The sequence below is a fragment of the Rhamphochromis sp. 'chilingali' genome (assembly GCF_963969265.1).
Source record: "Rhamphochromis sp. 'chilingali' genome assembly, chromosome: 14".
Lineage (NCBI taxonomy): Eukaryota > Metazoa > Chordata > Actinopteri > Cichliformes > Cichlidae > Rhamphochromis > Rhamphochromis sp. 'chilingali'.
This window is the reverse complement of record NC_137941.1, coordinates 15,512,515-15,529,569: the sequence shown is the minus strand read 5'-3', so window position 1 is coordinate 15,529,569 and position 17,055 is coordinate 15,512,515. Positions and strand designations below refer to the sequence as shown.

At 40.7% G+C, this 17,055-nt stretch overlaps 2 protein-coding genes across 4 annotated transcripts in view; both read right to left on the bottom strand.

The window, feature by feature from the left end:
• Positions 1-1,965: 1,965 nt before the first annotated feature.
• On the bottom strand, positions 1,966-3,978 carry dap1b (death associated protein 1b). 2 transcript variants are annotated; one of them, XM_080902840.1, is made up of 4 exons: positions 3,714-3,978; positions 2,832-2,928; positions 2,612-2,675; positions 1,966-2,496 (listed from the first exon to the last, which is right to left on the bottom strand). In XM_080902840.1, exons 1-4 carry the CDS (start codon positions 3,781-3,783, stop codon positions 2,380-2,382), a joined length of 348 nt encoding a protein of 115 aa, XP_080758966.1. In that variant the 5' UTR covers positions 3,784-3,978; the 3' UTR covers positions 1,966-2,379. The 2 variants fall into 2 exon arrangements, with proteins under 2 accessions (XP_080758966.1, XP_080758965.1); XM_080902839.1 differs by having other exon boundaries at positions 2,612-2,678; positions 3,714-3,925.
• Positions 3,979-8,883: 4,905 nt separating this feature from the next.
• LOC308410333 (plakophilin-4-like) overlaps positions 8,884-17,055 on the bottom strand; it is a 93,828-nt gene continuing 85,656 nt past the window's right edge. For both annotated transcript variants that reach the window (XM_080903591.1, XM_080903592.1), the window contains exons 13-22: positions 16,706-16,823; positions 15,526-15,717; positions 15,207-15,380; positions 14,862-15,012; positions 13,591-13,783; positions 13,062-13,146; positions 12,594-12,711; positions 12,342-12,482; positions 11,496-11,560; positions 8,884-9,257 (exon numbers count right to left, since the gene is read on the bottom strand). In XM_080903591.1, the coding sequence (XP_080759717.1) occupies positions 9,018-9,257; positions 11,496-11,560; positions 12,342-12,482; positions 12,594-12,711; positions 13,062-13,146; positions 13,591-13,783; positions 14,862-15,012; positions 15,207-15,380; positions 15,526-15,717; positions 16,706-16,823 (1,477 nt within the window). In that variant the 3' untranslated portion in view covers positions 8,884-9,017. The remainder of the gene's footprint in view (positions 9,258-11,495; positions 11,561-12,341; positions 12,483-12,593; positions 12,712-13,061; positions 13,147-13,590; positions 13,784-14,861; positions 15,013-15,206; positions 15,381-15,525; positions 15,718-16,705; positions 16,824-17,055) is intronic.

Here is a 17,055-nt window from a genome sequence, read left to right as displayed (position 1 = left end):
CTTAGTCTGTGGTGACCTCATGAGGTAACATTGTTTTATGCAGCTTGTTCTGAGGGAAAAACATTAATCTCAGCGCAATCTTGCAAAAGTTTTTGGTTCTTTTTTAACACCAATTCGTTAACAGCAAGAATATAAAGCGATATGATGATAATTGTTCTACATTGTGCTGAGGTGACAAGAGTCTGCTGTGAAAAAGGAATGATCAGAAATCTTAGTTTTGGTGGAAAATGGGGTCTTACATAAAAAAATCTTTACATTGTGATATTTTCTGCATTTTGCAAAAAAGAAAAATACTTTTTGTGTATTATTATCCTGCAGTTATGATGATATACTTTGGGAAGGAACATGGACAGTGACACACATTTCTTCCAGTAAAAAAAAAGGAAGATAAAACACCTATTTTCCGAGTTTGTTTTTTGTTGTTGTTGTTGATGATGATGATGCTCTCGGGTGAAACTGGTGTGTGAAAGTCTTCAGCGGTTATGAGTTCACAATTCCCTTGGAAACTGCTGTAATGTGCAGATTCCAATAAGACCTGAAAAATAGACTCAGACTTCATCTGATGCACTGAGCACTTCTTCTCCACTCATCTCGTTGCACTCCCCGTGTTTAAACACCACTGCAGCATGTCATTCAAATGTTGCCTTTCCCCCCCGCTAGATTGCGTTAAGTCCCGTCACCCTCCAACCAGTCACGGCAGATGGCTGCCCCTCCTTGGGCCTGGTTCTGCTGGAGGTTTCTTCCTGTTAAAAAGGATTTTTTTTCCTTTCCACTGTCGCAAAGTGGGTTCACTTGATTGCTGTTTACTCCAGAATATTGTAAGGATTTTGCCTTAGAGGACAAAGCACCAGGTGACTTTTGTGATTTTGCACTATAGAAATAAATCTGCATGGAACTGAAAATATCCAGCAACAAATACATCAATTAAGTCACTTTGGTATTCTGACATGAATCCACACAAATGTCTGTCATTCTTGTGTGTGCTCAGCATGCAGTACTCTGGCTGAGAGAGATTTCTTTACAGTTTTTATTTTATCCAATCTGTTTCAAACTCCTGTTTGACCATCTGTCTCTTGCAGCTCATCCTGAGGAGCAGAAAGTGGAAAGCAGATTAGTTTGTTTTTCTCTCTCTCCCCATCTACCTTGTGAAATGTGGCACCTGCAGTTTGAGTTTACTAGCCTGCATTCAAGAGGCATCCCTGAAAATGATTAAAACCCAACAGTCACAGCACCTGTCTGGTTCATATTGCACAGAGGTGACCTGTAGCACAGCCTTGACACTAAAAACAATAACACTTCTGCAATCCCTTTTGACTTTCACTTTCCAGACACGTGGAGTCTTGGTGGTTTCTGCAATTTATCCAACATATTAAAAGAAAGAAAAAAATCACCACTACGCAGTAGTATTGCCAAATGCATATGGAGATACTGAACCCTGGAAAAGGTTCCAAAAAAAATGGTCAAGATATAGATCATGGACAGGCTCCGAATGGAATTGGGGGCAAAATGTTCTAAAGCAAAGATCAGCTCTGTGAATCCTACAAGACCAAACTAGCTTTTATGGAAGAGTTTTCTTTTTCCCCTTTCATCCGTCTCACTGTTTAACTACGACTCACTGCACACACATACTGGGATAATTAAAATAGTTTGGCTACATAGAGGGTGGACTTGCTGGAACATTACGATATCACGGTTCAGTCACTATATGAAAGAGGCCAGATGGATAGAAGCAAGCATATATTATAAGTAAATAAGTAAAAAGTAAATAAATAATTATAAATAAGCATATATATATTGCATAGATGCACGCAGTTTAGAGATTGACTTGTGAAATCCATGACCAGATAGTCTGGTTTATTAAAGTTATAAATGGCCATTTGCTGCCCCCTTGTGGCCATTTTAGAGTGAATGAACAGAAAACTGTTCCAAGAAATAAACAGAGACATAACACAGTGATGGCTTGCAGTCCGCTTTTTTGTTTTTTAATAAATCTAATACAATTGCCATGCAATACAAAGTGAAGATTCCCCTTAAAAGCACCCTTATAAAACTCAGTAACTTAACCCCTCCCTTCAAACATACTCATACCCACCAAATGCTTTTGTTTTCCAATCAGATGACAAATACAAATATAGAATTCTATTATTATGCCAGAAAAGATGCATGAAGTGCTGGTTTATAGTATTCACATACAAGCTTGGCCCCAAAGAGCTTTTTTTTTTCCTTCTTCCTTCTAAGTAAACGAAGCTTGAAAGCTTTCACTCCATCAACACTTTACAGGCAACCTGTCAGTCTCAGTCTCCTCATGTGTCTAACACTTCACATTGGTGTTTAACGGCTGACTTAACATGGTTCCCTCTAGGGCATGCCCGAAAAAGTTCAATACTTCCTCGGCTGCTGGATGAAAACGATCCGAGGGGAGTGCGACTTCTCCACCGCGGGGCGCACCTTACTGTGCCTCACGCTCACAGGTGTTTCTGGGAAGTCGTGGCTCAGCTGCAAAACATCAGGAAGGAGGTTTATTATCCACAATACTTTGAAGCACTGCAACTAACCCAGTTGGCTCGGAAAGGAATTAACTTGCTTTTTTAAGAGTTAATGCTTTGTTTACCTTGTCGAGGGTTCCTGTTAGAAGTATGCCAACTTGTTGCATCCTGTTGGGGGTGGCAAGGGACCTGCTGCACAGGTTTTTAAAACAGAGTTATACTCAGCTTTTAAAGCAAAGTTAGTGACCTATATGATCGAAATGCTGCTGGGCATTCTTACACACTAATGTTTGAAGCTAAATTTGTTTTCAGCTCAAGCACATTTACTGCAGAGTGTGAGCATACCTGATTTTATCAGACTTCCTGGTGTCCTTTTCTGGAGTTGCATGGGTGGCATTTTCTTCCATGCCTTTCTTGGCCACCCTTTTACCCCCAGCCTTTACTAGTGATGCAAAAGAGGAAAGAAACAAAAAACAATCTGTGTCAAAGCAGTGTTTTACAGTGCATTTCATGCAACTGAGACAGAAGAGTGGAAAGTAAAAACCACAAAGGTTTTCAACTCTTTTCTCTCACTTTTTGCACTTGCAGTTCAAGCTTATGAACACTAGCATTCATTCAAAAAGTAGTCACTTCGTTGTCCGCTTCATCGTGCAGAGGTGACCTATAATCCTAAAAACTATCAAACACTCTGTACTTTCTTAAAACCTGGACACATGATAGTTTCTGCAGTCTGTCCCTCATAATATGAAATAAAATTAATGTGCCATGGCGTCCAAAAAACCCACAAAAAAACCACAAAACATATATAGTAATGGCACAAAAGTTCGTACAAACGAAAGTATCACATTGTCAGATCGTCTTCGTAAACAGATGAGTGACACCGCTTCAAGCTGCAGCTGTTAATGCAAAGTTAACTACTGTTCCGCAGCTTTGCACGAATAGCACTGCACGGTGCACCTAACAGGCCTCCCTTCAAACAAAAGCGCTTCTTGCACTTTAGTACTCCAATGCCACAGCAGCCAGTCAGCTCCAGCTATCGCACTTTTTCATACTGCGTGTCAAATTAACGGCAAAAGTTACGTTACTGCAGCGGGGTCGACTCGCTCTGAACGACTCTGTAACTGGGTCAAGGAAAGGAAAAACAACAACAACAACTCTCAAGCTTTAATAAAGTTTTAAAAGATAAATAAAAAAAGAGCAGGCAGCTATCAGAGAGACACGGCTTACCTGCCGGAGGGTGGCCAGCTTTCAGCCGAGCAGCCTCCTTCGCTCCAGATTTGGGGAGTTGTTGCACCATTTCTTAAAAACTTTCCGCAGTGAAAGCACCAAACTGTCCTCGACGCCCACTCCGCTGTTTTTATTCTCTACAACAGAGATGACGTCCCGCGAGGCTACAGGAAGTTTGCGGCCAGCGAAACGCCTCTTTGTTTTCACCTTCTTTTTTCTTTTTCTCTACCCGCTGATAGTTTACCGAGAAAATGAAACTGTACACTAACCGTTTGCGGTTTGCAGCACGATTTATGTTACTGTTACTTGATCTTATTTTGAAAATCTTTTCACAAAACTTCAAGATTGGCAACAAAAAGAGTTTTAACCACACTTAAACTATTTCTAGGTATGACAGCCAACAGACACAAACCCCCAGAGGAAGTTTTCGATTGCACGAATATATTCAGTGAAGAAGAAAATAACACTGTGTCATTTTAAGGCAGATATTTTTTCATCGCATTAGACTCTTTTATCCAGCATGAGGATCCAAAGTAAGCAGCGATAGTGCCACCATGTTTAAAGCTGAAGCACAGAAAGGACTGTCAGATCTTTGCATGTGTATCTAACTGAGGTCAGTTGTGGAGGGGAGATGAGACTTGAAAGTTTATTGTTGACACACTGTTTCTTTATGTTTAATGGAGAAGGTAAGACTGACTAGAGGTAAGGTGTGTTATCCCAACAAGCAGAAAAGTGACAGAAACACACTGGAAAGTATACCTGATTGGATATTAAATACACATGTTAGAGCAAATAGTTACCTGCACAGTGTTTTGAGCTGAGCCGTTGTCCATTGTAATGTCTGCTGTGATACACGTCACAGGTTACAGGTAATACAGATCAGTCTATAACCTGAATGATCTGTGCCTTTAATGTCAGGTTCTTCGAATCTGTGACTTTGCTAAGTTCTGTGACTGTACAGCAGTTTCCTTGAATATACAGGTTTGAAGCTTCACAGCTTGCATATGCATGAACTATGGGGGCATTAATGCTGAAAAATGCGTGTGTTGTTGCCTTCCCGGGTATGCACAAGCTGCAGGCTAACTGTCAGCTGGCTTGTGTTAATTTAACTGAAATGTTGGTAATGTGCAGCACAGTGCCAAGCTGCTTGAAACGCGTGGGCCTTAAGGTGGACCAGCTTTTTGTTCTGAGAAAAAGAAAAAAAAGTTCGAGACTTCATTATTTTTCAGTTTTAGTATATTTTCTTGCTTATATTTTGTGCATAGAAAAGGGTGCCCTAACACATTCTTACCAATTACAAGGAGACTGTTTTTTGCAGTTCTGCTGCATGTTTTATTTTTTACCATCTAAATATAACAAAGGTTGCTGCTGTGTTGGTTAATGTAAGTTATATTTATAGCTGTTGTTTTGTTTCTTAACTCCTACCTTTATTCTGTGTGCCAAAAGGCTCCAGAAGAAGGAAAAGCTGCTGATGTGCTTAGTTTCCTTTTCCTGTTTGTGCAGTTGGCAAGCTGCAGTTTATTGTATTTTAACTTGAATCTTCTTTAGTTTTAGTTTAATTTGAACGGTGGCTGCGCTTTTGGTCGGGTCTGGCTTTTTCTTCCTTTCTTGACAGTATTTTTTTCTCGTTTGTGCTCAAAGTGGTTTTTTGGTGCATAAAATAAAGTCTAAATACTAAGAAATGAAAAAAAAAAAAAAAACAAAAAAAAAACAAACCCTCACAGGCACAACTGGAAAAACATAATTCTTCCTCACCCCAGCTGAACCCCATCGCAGTTATAGTATTACTGTACCTTTTAGTTATCAGAACCTTCACCGTAGATGAAACAAGGAAAACAAGATCATATCGAGAAGTACAAAACCAACAAAATCAGTTCCAATAGTTAAGTATACAACATACTAAGAATAAAATGCATGTACTTTGTAGTGCAAAATTGCAGTATCAATGCATTCATTCTTAAAAAATAATTGTCATATAGCATCACATTTCTTAGCACACTTTCTTGCATAAAGCAAACTTTCTTTAAATAATGTATAAGTGTATTAAAAAAGACTGGAGGTCAATTTTCCTTTTGTTTAGGAAGTCATTTAGCTAAACTCATATTTAATTTGCCTGGCAGCTAGCATGTAGGCGCTATCTTGAGGGAGGTCTCTCATTACTGCACTTAATAGTTTTGTGGATATTTCTGCAGTGTATGAAACTTAAATATTGTTTTAGACTAATGTAAAGATCTGCCTCGTTTGTTGGCTGATGATGTGACTTGTCACTTATGGGTTCAACATGTAGTCCTAAACCTATTTAGCCTCCTAAGCAGTGTATGCTATATAGCTAGTTCTCTAAACTTAAGCTGGTTCTTCAAGTGTTCCTCCCAGTCAGAAGATCCAAAATGAGTTTAAAAAGGAATAAAGTATCCCGAGAGACCCGAGATTAAGTTTCCGAGTGGAATTCAAAAGAGTGTTTAGGGAAAATAGTGCTTTAGCATTACTCCATCAATCGATATGAAAGTGTGATGAGGTTGTTGTTGTTTTTTTTTGCAGCACATCAGACTCTGGATCTGCATTTATTGTTATAAAAAGCTGACTTCTTAATTAGATATAGATCAATATAGATCAAGACTGAGTGAAAAGTGTTCATATGAACTGTATTCAGATCTTTAAATAATGCTTCACAATGATATTTGGACCTGTTTATAGGCTGAGATCGGGTGGGGAGTTTAAGCAGATCAGATTAGTTCTCCATCTCTAGGGGCTGTGCCATGAAATCCCTGTCAATAATGCTCATATAACATTAGCAGCTTTTAAAAAAAAAAAAAAGTCCTTAAAGTTATGGGAGACAGTCCTGGCTCGTAGCTGTGCTCTTACATGCATTTAAAAGCAGATTGCACATTGACTTCACCTGTATTTATTCTTCCTCCTGATAAATTCAGTAAGCGCTAACATTCTGAATTTTGTTTCAGAAGAAACTGCAGTGAGGGGAAAATTGGGTGTATGAAGTCATATGTGACCCAGATTATTAGGTACTTTAATTTGCGTGCACTTACTTTGAGGGGTAATGAATTAAATGAAATCAGGGGCTGGGATAATCTCACTGCTTTGTAAATTAAGTCCATTTCGCAATATTTTGGCAAAGCAGTTTAGCAGACTAAGGCTCCTGGGACTACGCCGGGAAAACTGGATGCAAGTGTCTTTTGTAGGCCGAAGCCAATTAATGGTCGGTATAAACGTATGTATTCCCTTAATGCCAGCTTTACTATAAGCAGCACAGTCCATAGAGTTGCAACTACTTAAGCAAGAAAAAGGCCCGTCTCATGTGGAAGTGTAGCTGGTTTCTGAAAGTGGAGGCTGGTGGAGAAGAGGAATATGAGTAAAAATCAAATTCTTTGATGATCTGAAAAAGAGAGATAACCCCACTCCAACCCATCAAATACCTTCTGGGCATGAAACAACATTAATTATGAGATCTAAAGAATTTTAAATTGCTTTTGTATGCAAATAAAAAAAAAAGATGAATATAGATGAACTTGAACATCTCAGTTTGTCTACAAGTATATAAAGCTGTTCAGTCTGGTGATTATAACACACTGTGTTGGTGTTCTTTTAAAAAACTTTAAGTTTACCAAACTTTCAGCAGTGTGTTTATTCAAATCATTTTAGGCCTAAAGAGCAACTGTATTTCATCTTTTAAGTAGTACTGGCCCCGATCCACAGGAAATTGAACCCTGTCAGTATTCCAGCTCCATATTTTTTTAATTATTATTGACCCATTATTGAGTCACAATTCAAAAACAATTTTTGCTGATCTCATATTGAGGCTCGGTGCCTTGGAAAATTTTATTTACATCAAGTTAAGAGACGATTAGTTTATCCCAATCCATTTTTTTCAAATAGTGTACGTATATTGGATGGGAAGGAGTACATGTCTCTAATATTGTCAGGTTTTTACTTATATTTTACATTGATACATGGCCCACAGTAGCATATTTTAATTTCCTGACACAGTGAATAACTGCTGCTATCCTTCTGTCACAAATCATCCCTGACCCTCGTCACCATTTTGCAGAGTTTGTAGCGTGACAGAAAATCATCCTGGAATCTTTCATCTTAAATACATTTGCACCACACGTCGCTCATATTCAGCATCGATATTTGAAAAACATTTTAAAACAAGGTTTTTTTCTCTGTCCCAAGAGCACGGTTTGTCAGTCGAGGTGTAAGCGCAGAGTCCGCTACCGATCAGTGTTGGTTGCTGTGCTCCAGGGTGCCACACGGCTTTTATAAAACACAGGTGGTTTAAGGCTCACTACTCATGTCTGTGCAAATACATAAAATATGCTTCCCAGGCAGGATAGAGGATATTACAACCAGAGCAGAAAGGGTTTGATCTATTCATTCACTCTCTTTGCACACGTGGACAAAATGTCAGTAAACTGGAGATGCAAAGAAACTCTCTCACACAGTTTAAAAAACAAAACTTGACCTTTTATTACGTTGTCGTTGTTGTGTTATGATGCCATCTTTGTCCACATATTTCTTTGTATATTTATATATCTTTAGAGACCTAACATGGCACAAGTTTCTTTTAGTTTTTTTGTTTTTTCCAACCAGTGCTGTTGAGTGTAAACCAGGTAACATGTTTTTTTTTCCTGTATTTACAATAAAACGAAAAATGTACAAGACTCCATGGCATTACACAGGTTCAACATTAAGTACAGATATAATTTGATCCCTCTGTACAAGCTAACATCATTAGTTAACTATTTTTCATTTGATTATTTTTTTATTTTATGTTTTTTTTTTGGATTCATTTTTTAAACAGATATGAGTTCATGATCCATTTTGGCTTCGGCACATACATATTCCTCCAGTCTCGACTCTTACCGCGGACCTTCGTTTACATGACTCACACCTTTCACCATGCTATCACAGCTAAGAGTTTCGAAAAGAAAAATTAACCTAACATCTAGACAGAGTAGGACGCATGTCTCCTCACTGTAGTGTCCCAATATCTGCTCTCAACAGACTCACAGCATGATTCCATCTTTCTCATCTAAATAAAAAATAATTAGAAAAAAAAAAAGACATTCCTTGATTTCCTTCTTTGGCTCACATCCCATCTTTCCATCTGTTATCACTCAGTTGAACTCTCCTCCATACACACACATCCACAAAACAAACATGTATGAAGCCAAGTTCATGAAAAAAAGTAAGTTTGTCATTTCCTGTGTGTTCCTCGCCTCTGCTGCAGGGTAAAGACGCACCCCAGTTACAAACCGAAGTGATGGTGAAACGGTAGCACCTCCAGACCTATACCCAGGAGTCTGGAGAGCCGGGGTACTGCTCTGCCCTGAACGAAGGCGTCCGTGTGGTAGCGTAATAGTCCACGTAGTTACAGGTGGATTTCAGTCCATGAGGCTGAGAGCTGAAGGTGGGAGGGTAAGTGATGACCTCCTCCAAATACGAGTCGTCGTAGCCGTGTGGGTGCTGCAGGTACATTCTGTATGTATCGTAGTTTCTCCTGCTCGGCTCATCTGAATAATACAGAGGCTGCAAGGAACGAGAGGCAAGTATCAAGAGTCAGTTCTGAAAACTTGAGTTTTACAACAGTCGTTACGTTAAAGATTCAAACTTAAACTCAAAAGAAAATAAAGGTAGCAAATTAAGCCTTTGCTGTCCCCTTTCCCCTGCCAGCATGTAAAGTAAATTAAATTAGCTCCACTTTAGCCAATTACATCCCAACGCTTTGTGAAATGTAATGCATAATTATTATTAAAATGTCCAATCATTTCACATGCAACATTTACAGGAGGTCATTTCTCTGCGCACACGTTTTCAAAAATCCTTTAACCTTTACTTAATTAGGCAGTTTTCACTGATGTTTGCAGCCTTGGCCGTGCAGCACTTATTTCAAAGTATTATTCAGATTTCATTCTAAGTTTTAATGATAGTTCTCGTGTAGCTTAATTTCAGTGAACAAACTTTATTTATCTTCATATTGTACTGCTGCTTATACTTTCAGGAACACTTACACCTCACTATAAATATAACCACACTACACGGTAACATTTTGGGAAAATCTTAATTGCAAATCTCCACCTAGATGATTAGAAATCCACCTACAAGCACCTCTAAACATTAGCTTCTCAGCTTTAAAGAGTAAACTGACAATTTAAACAAAAAGTTGAGCACAGTGGATCAGAAGACGCTGCCCGGAGACAAAACTGCAAACTGGTGTTACACTGATTCATGTCCTCAGTAGAGGATCGCAACAATGTCAGCGCAAGACATATGTAGGTACGTGTACTTATCCTTTTCCTTGACTTACTGTAATGTCTATGTAAACTATGTTGTTAAAGAGTTTTTACTTTTATTTGAGGCAAAAAAATATGTATATTTGAGTGTTGAAAATAAAGTAAAGGCTCTGTCCCCATTTGTTTATACACTCACTGACCTTTGGTACTAAGGGATCTAAAGGGTACAAAGAAAATATGCCCCAACACCATTACACCACCAGCAGCTGTCCAATTTTTGTGAGCGTGTGCAAATTACAGCCTCTGTTTCCTGTTCTTAGCTGCGTCGCCTTCCTTCCCCATTCGGATTCATCTTGACCTCACCTACAAGCCCACAAGCCTAAATGCACTGAGTTGTTGCCATGTGATTGGCTGATTAGCCGTTTGTGTTAACAAGGAGTTTTATAGGTGCACCTAATCAAGCGGACAGCGACTGTCAAAACAACAGCTCAGGGGCAGACTTTCTTCTAGAAACCTCAGCAAGAGAGAAAATAAGATTTAATAAAAAAAACTTAACTATGCCTTTAAGCACATAACTCTTGTTCGTCCTGTCAAAACACAAAAAATATCTCAAATCAATCTTCTGTATGGTGGTAACAAAATGAAACGGCATAAACAAACATCTCAGCAGATTCAGGACAAACACTCGTTAGTGTGGCTGGAGATTTTTCAGACAATAGGCTAATCAATTATCTTCTCGCCTGCACGTCTCTGGCCACTAATGCAACGAAAACAGCTTCAAGGTAAATGTTAGAAATCCAACAAAATGGATGGGATTTATAAATGTCTGAAATGAATAATGACCGTCTTTAGCCAGAAATGTGAAGCAATGAAGGACATAAGAGAACTCTGTCTTTGTGCAGCATCTCCTCCCTCCTGCCTCCTCTCCGTGCCTGTTATCTGAATGGGCACACATGGATGTGTCCAACAGAGACAAGTGCCTGAGACGTACCCAGACCATCCCAATCCCAGCAGTCACATTCAATCTCACTCAAACAATAGCTGATGTGCTGGGTCATTCGCAGCATTGTCATTCATCCGGGGTGGAATACGTGTCAGTCTCTTTGTATTAGTCAAGCGGGTTAGAAGGGTTGGTCGTGCTTATACAGTGCAGCGGAGGGATCTCAGACATGTGCCTTGTGCCAGCTTATATCACCAAACACTACGATAAATATGAATTCTTAAGGCTAGTATCATATTTTTTTATTTTTTAGTTTGATTAATTAATCATTTGTTGTGTACATTGCAATATTATGTACTGTAAACTACGCTATCACACTGAAAAAAACCCCAAACACTACAAAAATAACAGTAGAAATAGTCTGCACAAATAAACAAAGCTAACAGGCAAACAGAGAAATAAACAATCTCTGCATATACACAGCAAAACAACCTCTACCTCTGTACAGCCACATCAGAGCAGGCATACGAGACAAGATGAGAAGGGGAGGCTGTGGAGTGTAACCAGACATTTGTGCAGAATTACTGCATTCACCTGTGTTCTTCGGGGCTCCTCTGTTGTGGGTGATGAGTAGTAATACGGAGACGGCTTTCCAGACCCTGGAAAAAATAAATAAATAAAGTGAGTGTTGCCTTAGATGGATTAGTGGAACTTGATGCCAAAATACTTCATATCAGTGAAAAAAGTCAGCACATCCCTGAAGGGCAAATGTCTGTATTTTGATAGTAGAGGATCAAGAAGTGGCGCGCTACGCTGGAGAGAAATAACACCAAATAATAGACTTGGCCACTGCTGTTCTGTTGTTTATACAGCCCATGGGATGGGTATTTCCACTGGCACTTTATCCAACGGGTGGAATCCAGAAACTCAATTTCCACTTCCCTATGTAATAGATGAATTTTTGAGGCTGCAGGCTCATTTTGTTTACTCTGGCCTCCCCCCTGTTCTCACCAACCAGAGTAGGCTGGTGAGAGCTCTTGTCTGACTGTAGTATGTCTGGGTACCCACTCACTGGCCCTGTCTGCAAGCTGTGACCTGGTGATGCTAACAATGGCACCACTGTGGAGTGTCCACTCCTGGCTGGTTGGTCCACTTTAGTGCTGTGCAGACCAACTGCAGCACAAAAACAGCCCTGAAGCGGTCGGAATTCAACTGACTGTGATGGGGCTGGCAGGGGTTGGTGGAAATGATAAGAGAGGACCGTCTTGGCAACGAGAGGAGACTGGCCACAGAATCCGCTTGGAGCGTTACGAAAGATAAAACAGATAACGCCCCGAATAGCAGCAAGTGTGTAACAGCACGCAGTCTGGTGCAGATGGTGAGTGTGAGCCAAATTAAATTTTTAAGGAGTGTAACCCCGAGTGGCTTTCAGGTGTGTACCTGTATACTGTTTTTTATGAATACTGTTGTCTCCTTGGTAATTAGAAAATTGCATAGTTGACTGTGCTCTCTGATAATCTCTGATGGTGTCTCTATGCTCTCTGATGCCCAGCAGTGCAGGAGACGACGTGGCGCTGGCAGCTGCAAGGAAAAAAAGAAAACACGTTTCGTAACATTAAATTCCAGAGGTTTTCCGGTCTCACAGACAGTGTCTATTTCGACTGGGCACGGAATGGAGTGAACTGAATGTACCAGGGTGGTTGACTGGAGACATCTGAACGTTGCTGGTGGGGAGGGTGGGCTGGGACTTGAACCGGTCTCGCTCAAGTGTGGACACTGGTGTGAGGAAATGGTTTTGATTCCATCCATCCTGTTGGGGTAGTGGGGAGAGGAAAACATTGATCCTCTGGATAAATATGCTGGATGTATCAAAAAGAACTATCTGATTTCAAAAGGATAGATATTTTTTAAAGCACATACGATACTCAAACTCATCCCATACTTTTGCAAGCATGTCAGGCTATTGTTACACTACCTGTCAGCAACCATGTGAAAGCCACAGATCCCTCTCTTCTTTCTACCTGTACATGTTTCAGTCATGACCAGTGAACTGCTTCAGAATTAAAACACTTTAAAATCAGATAATTCTTTTTGATATGCCGTGTATTTTTCACAGACATTAAACCGGACACCAGAAAGGACCAAACTCAATGTCATTACCTTTTTATAGATGGCACGTAGATCTCTGTACTGCCACAGTGTGTTCAGCACCTGAGCAGCTGCTTTAACCACCTTCATAGAGTACCTGGAGAAACAGTCAAAAGCCCAAATGTTTTAGGGTATTCCTGAATGCCTTTAGCCTTCCTTTAAAAACACACTGTAAATATTACAGGACATGATGTTTGAGGAAAGAGTTTGTCCTCAGTGTGTTTTACCCTGGAACATTACTGAATATATAGCAGGCTAGAAATAGCTGCTGTGCCATCATTCCACAGGGACATAAAACCTCAATGCATACAATGCCACCTTCCCTGTGGCTAAAACTTCTCCTTCTCCAAGCATCAAAGTGTTACTTAGGTGTGTGTGTGTTTGTATAAAACTCCAGCTGGTCAGTGCCCAAAACAGCCTTTTATCCCCATCCACGACTCTGGTGGGGGGTTTTCACCGTGTGCACAAGTTACAGTCGGGTGTGTATCACTGAGAAAAAAAACAACAAACTCTCAGACAAATACGAGCTTCTGTAGCGCACCTGTCTCCTCTGCCCTTGGTTATGTTGACCAGCTTCTCGATGCCGCCCGTGTCAGCGAGAGCCTTTGCATTCTCCATGTTTTTGCTGGTGACCTCGTGCAGGGTGCAACAGATGGCTGCCACGGTCTCGTCTGACAGCAGGGTGGTGTTCCCCCCAGGGAGACGGTTGACCAGGTCCCTCATCGCGTACTTCCCTAAGAGCGAGGAGGGGAGGTGAGACGTGCAGGAAATACACTGTGACACACTGTACAGCATGTTTGTAGGCAGATGCTTATGCACGGAGAAGGGAGGGGAGTACCACTCATACAAGTTTGTTTTTTTCCCCCCCTCTATGTTACATAATGTAAAGGTCTTCCACTGTGACCTAAACTACACCGTGGAGCTTCTATAATCGGGCTGATATTCATTTTGCTTAGCCTGCAGTGTTGTACAAAGTTATCCTAAATGACATTGCATCAACGCAAGGACACTGGCGTGTGTGCATCCTACTGTAAAACAGCAGCAGCCTGGTGGTAAGAAAACCAAAAGAAAAAGAAAAAAACCCCTGCAGCATAAACTCACAACCACAAAACTGAAGGCACCTTAAATCAGAACCAACCCCCACCCCACCCTTCCTGCTACAGGCATCACCCCTGCTTTGTTGGAACTGTAACTCCTCATTAACTCCACAGAGAGCACATAAAAGCTTGGTTTTTTTCCATTAAATGAGAATGTTTCATGAAAAACAAAAGGCTAGAGGGAGATTAAAAAAAATAATAACCAATAGTTAAAATTGTCACAAAAGGCCCTTGTTCTGTAGTTGCCATTAATTAAAAAAAAACAAACTGAACTAACAAAAAAACCCCACTGTTTAACAATTTGTTAAACAATTTGTCGGTTTGCACACTGTATAAATCACAGAGCCAGCTTAGATGGAAAATGTTTAAAATATTAATAAGTAGTGTCGTGTAGAGTCACGTTATTCAGCTAATTTCCTAAAGATCATCTATATAATATCTATGTACCTCCTTAAATAACAGAAAATTATGTGCTTGTAACATCCACACTTTAGGTGGGTGTTTTATTCTGAGTAAGGGCATGTATCCAAGCTAAATGCTTTAACAACATAGCCTCTGCCTAATTGGTACAACATGAGCAGAGGCTGGACTGTTAAATATGCTGAATCCGACAGGAAAAACAATAAGGCGGCTTTATATTTGTGTTTAATATTATTCATCCAGACAGAGTCATTATGGTGTATAGTGTAAAATGTGTGACAGTGTGACTCCTGACCTATGAGCTCCTTGTTCCTGACATCCAATGCCATGTTTCTCAGAGCAGTGGCAACTGAACACACCACCCTGTCGTTATCCATCCGAAGCAGCTCCACCAGGATGGGCAGTCCTTTCTCCTTTCGCACTGCTGCACGGATGTATGCTGCAAACTGTGCACACAGAAAGCAGTGAAACTTGAGAAGGGTCCACACCCTACTCAGGAAAATGTCTGGTTTTAAGATGTGTGTTTTAGCACGTGTGAGTTCCAGAATTAAACTGGTGACAGCTTTGATCGATGCAGACGTGCTGAGCTGTTAAGTTAAGTGATCAGTGAGTGTATATAAAGTGAATATAGGTACTTTACCTTCCAGTTGCCAGCTGACAGGTTCTGAAGAGACCCGGCGGCTCCCTCCAGAGTTGCAGGATTGGAACTCTCAGCCAACAGAGTCAAGTAAGGCTTAACCACCGAAGGATGCCAAAGCATTTCTGCACCCTTGGGAGACTTGGAGAAGCCAGGGATGGGCCCCACACCGTCCCACTGAATCAGAATATAAGTGTTTATCAGGCTGTGGTATATAATGACATTATTGCAACTTTTCTGTGTGGTCTTCACTCATTTTCCAGTATACCATACATGATAATAGAAATATTTTGCTATTTTAAAGATACAGTCCCACACTCACTGTGTCTTCCTGAAGGCTTTTTTTCTTCTTCTTTTTCTTTCTGGCCCAACAGCTGGAATCCACCTCTTTACTGGGAGATTCTCTGGCCAGTAAGCCATCCACTTCCTGCCCCTCTATCAGTCTGGGTGCTGTCATCTCCAGCTCCAGACGATATGACAGGTTCCTTAGGGTGCAAATACAATTCTCCACAATCTGGCAGGTACAAGAAGAAAGGCAGTGGAACAGGTAGTTATAGTAGATGCTCTTTTAATCACCATGACAAAGGCTACAACTCTGTGCAGCATGCTACAGTATCTGCAGCCAGTGTGTGGGACATGCACCTTCTATTTGCAGTAATACAATGATATCAATTAGATTTGGAACGCAAGGCAGACAAAATTCGTCAACCAGAGCACACAAACTTATTTTCACGCTGTTTGAGTTTTGTAATGGGTTTGCCTTACACAATGACAATGAGCATGAATGACTGACACGGTTAAGGGTCGAGTTCCCAGAGTGGTGATCTTCACATTAGACATGGTCCACTTGACTTTTTATGGCTTTACAATTCACAGATGAATGAGCTTTTGCAATACCCAGTTGTATAAAAAAGGTTAAGGATATATAATGGCCATTCCAGCTCTATATCTTTAATTCTCGAACTCTCATCATAACCCTTATTCATCTATACTGGGCCTTGGTGCGGCCCCTCAATTCCACCTCTGTCTGAAACAAGTCATTCTGCCTCCTCTTGCTTTCATGCCTCCCTCGCTTATAGCCAACTTTTCTCTGACTGTCTTTCCCTCACATACAGTACAGACAAGCCAGGACTCTGTCTCCCATTAAGTACATCTGCTCTTTATGACATCAAAGAGATCCAAGACTTGAAAAATAGTGTGAAACAGAACATTTAAAGCATTCTGAAGCCTAAGCTTATGTGGTTCTAACTATGGCCATTAGTAATATGAGCAACCACTGTTGCAGCCCGGTCAATCAGAATGCGAAAATATGAGTTGTGCTTTGGATGACAAAGCACATGAAACAGTTGCTTCTGGCAGCTGAGGGTCATTTAGGCACAAGGAAACAAATGATTCAATCAGGATGAGTAGGATTCTTCCCTCTTATCATGTGGCAGCATGTTCCCCTCTTGGCTAAATGTATTTGTGTGTGTGCATCAGTGGATGGGTGTCTTTGTGCGTACCTTGCTGTCGAAGTCAGAGGTGTTTACACAGGCTTTGATGACATAGAGCAGTGAGTCAATCAGGCCCTCACAAGTGCGCATCTGTTTCCTGGCCTCCTCACCAGCTGAACTCAGGTTCCTTTGAAAAACACACACACACACACACACACACACACACACACACACACACACACACACACACACACACACACACACACACGCGACATTTGATTTGGGGCTTTGCTCAACAAACAGATGAGCATATGCAAACACACAAAATGACAGCTGTGCACATGTGTGTGTGTGTCTCCCACTCGAATGTGTGATGTGGGCTTTGCAATGCCCATACACCATCCATAATGTATGAGAGG

Coding starts and splice junctions, on each gene's coding strand:
- dap1b (XM_080902839.1), bottom strand. CDS start 3,783: ATGGTGCAACAACTCCCCAAATCTGGAGCGAAGGAGGCTGCTCGGCTG. Junction 2,679..2,831: donor AGGAAGTCTGATAAAATCAG/GTATGCTCACAC, acceptor AAACCTGTGCAG/CAGGTCCCTTGCCACCCCCA. Junction 2,497..2,611: donor TAACAGGAACCCTCGACAAG/GTAAACAAAGCA, acceptor GATGTTTTGCAG/CTGAGCCACGACTTCCCAGA.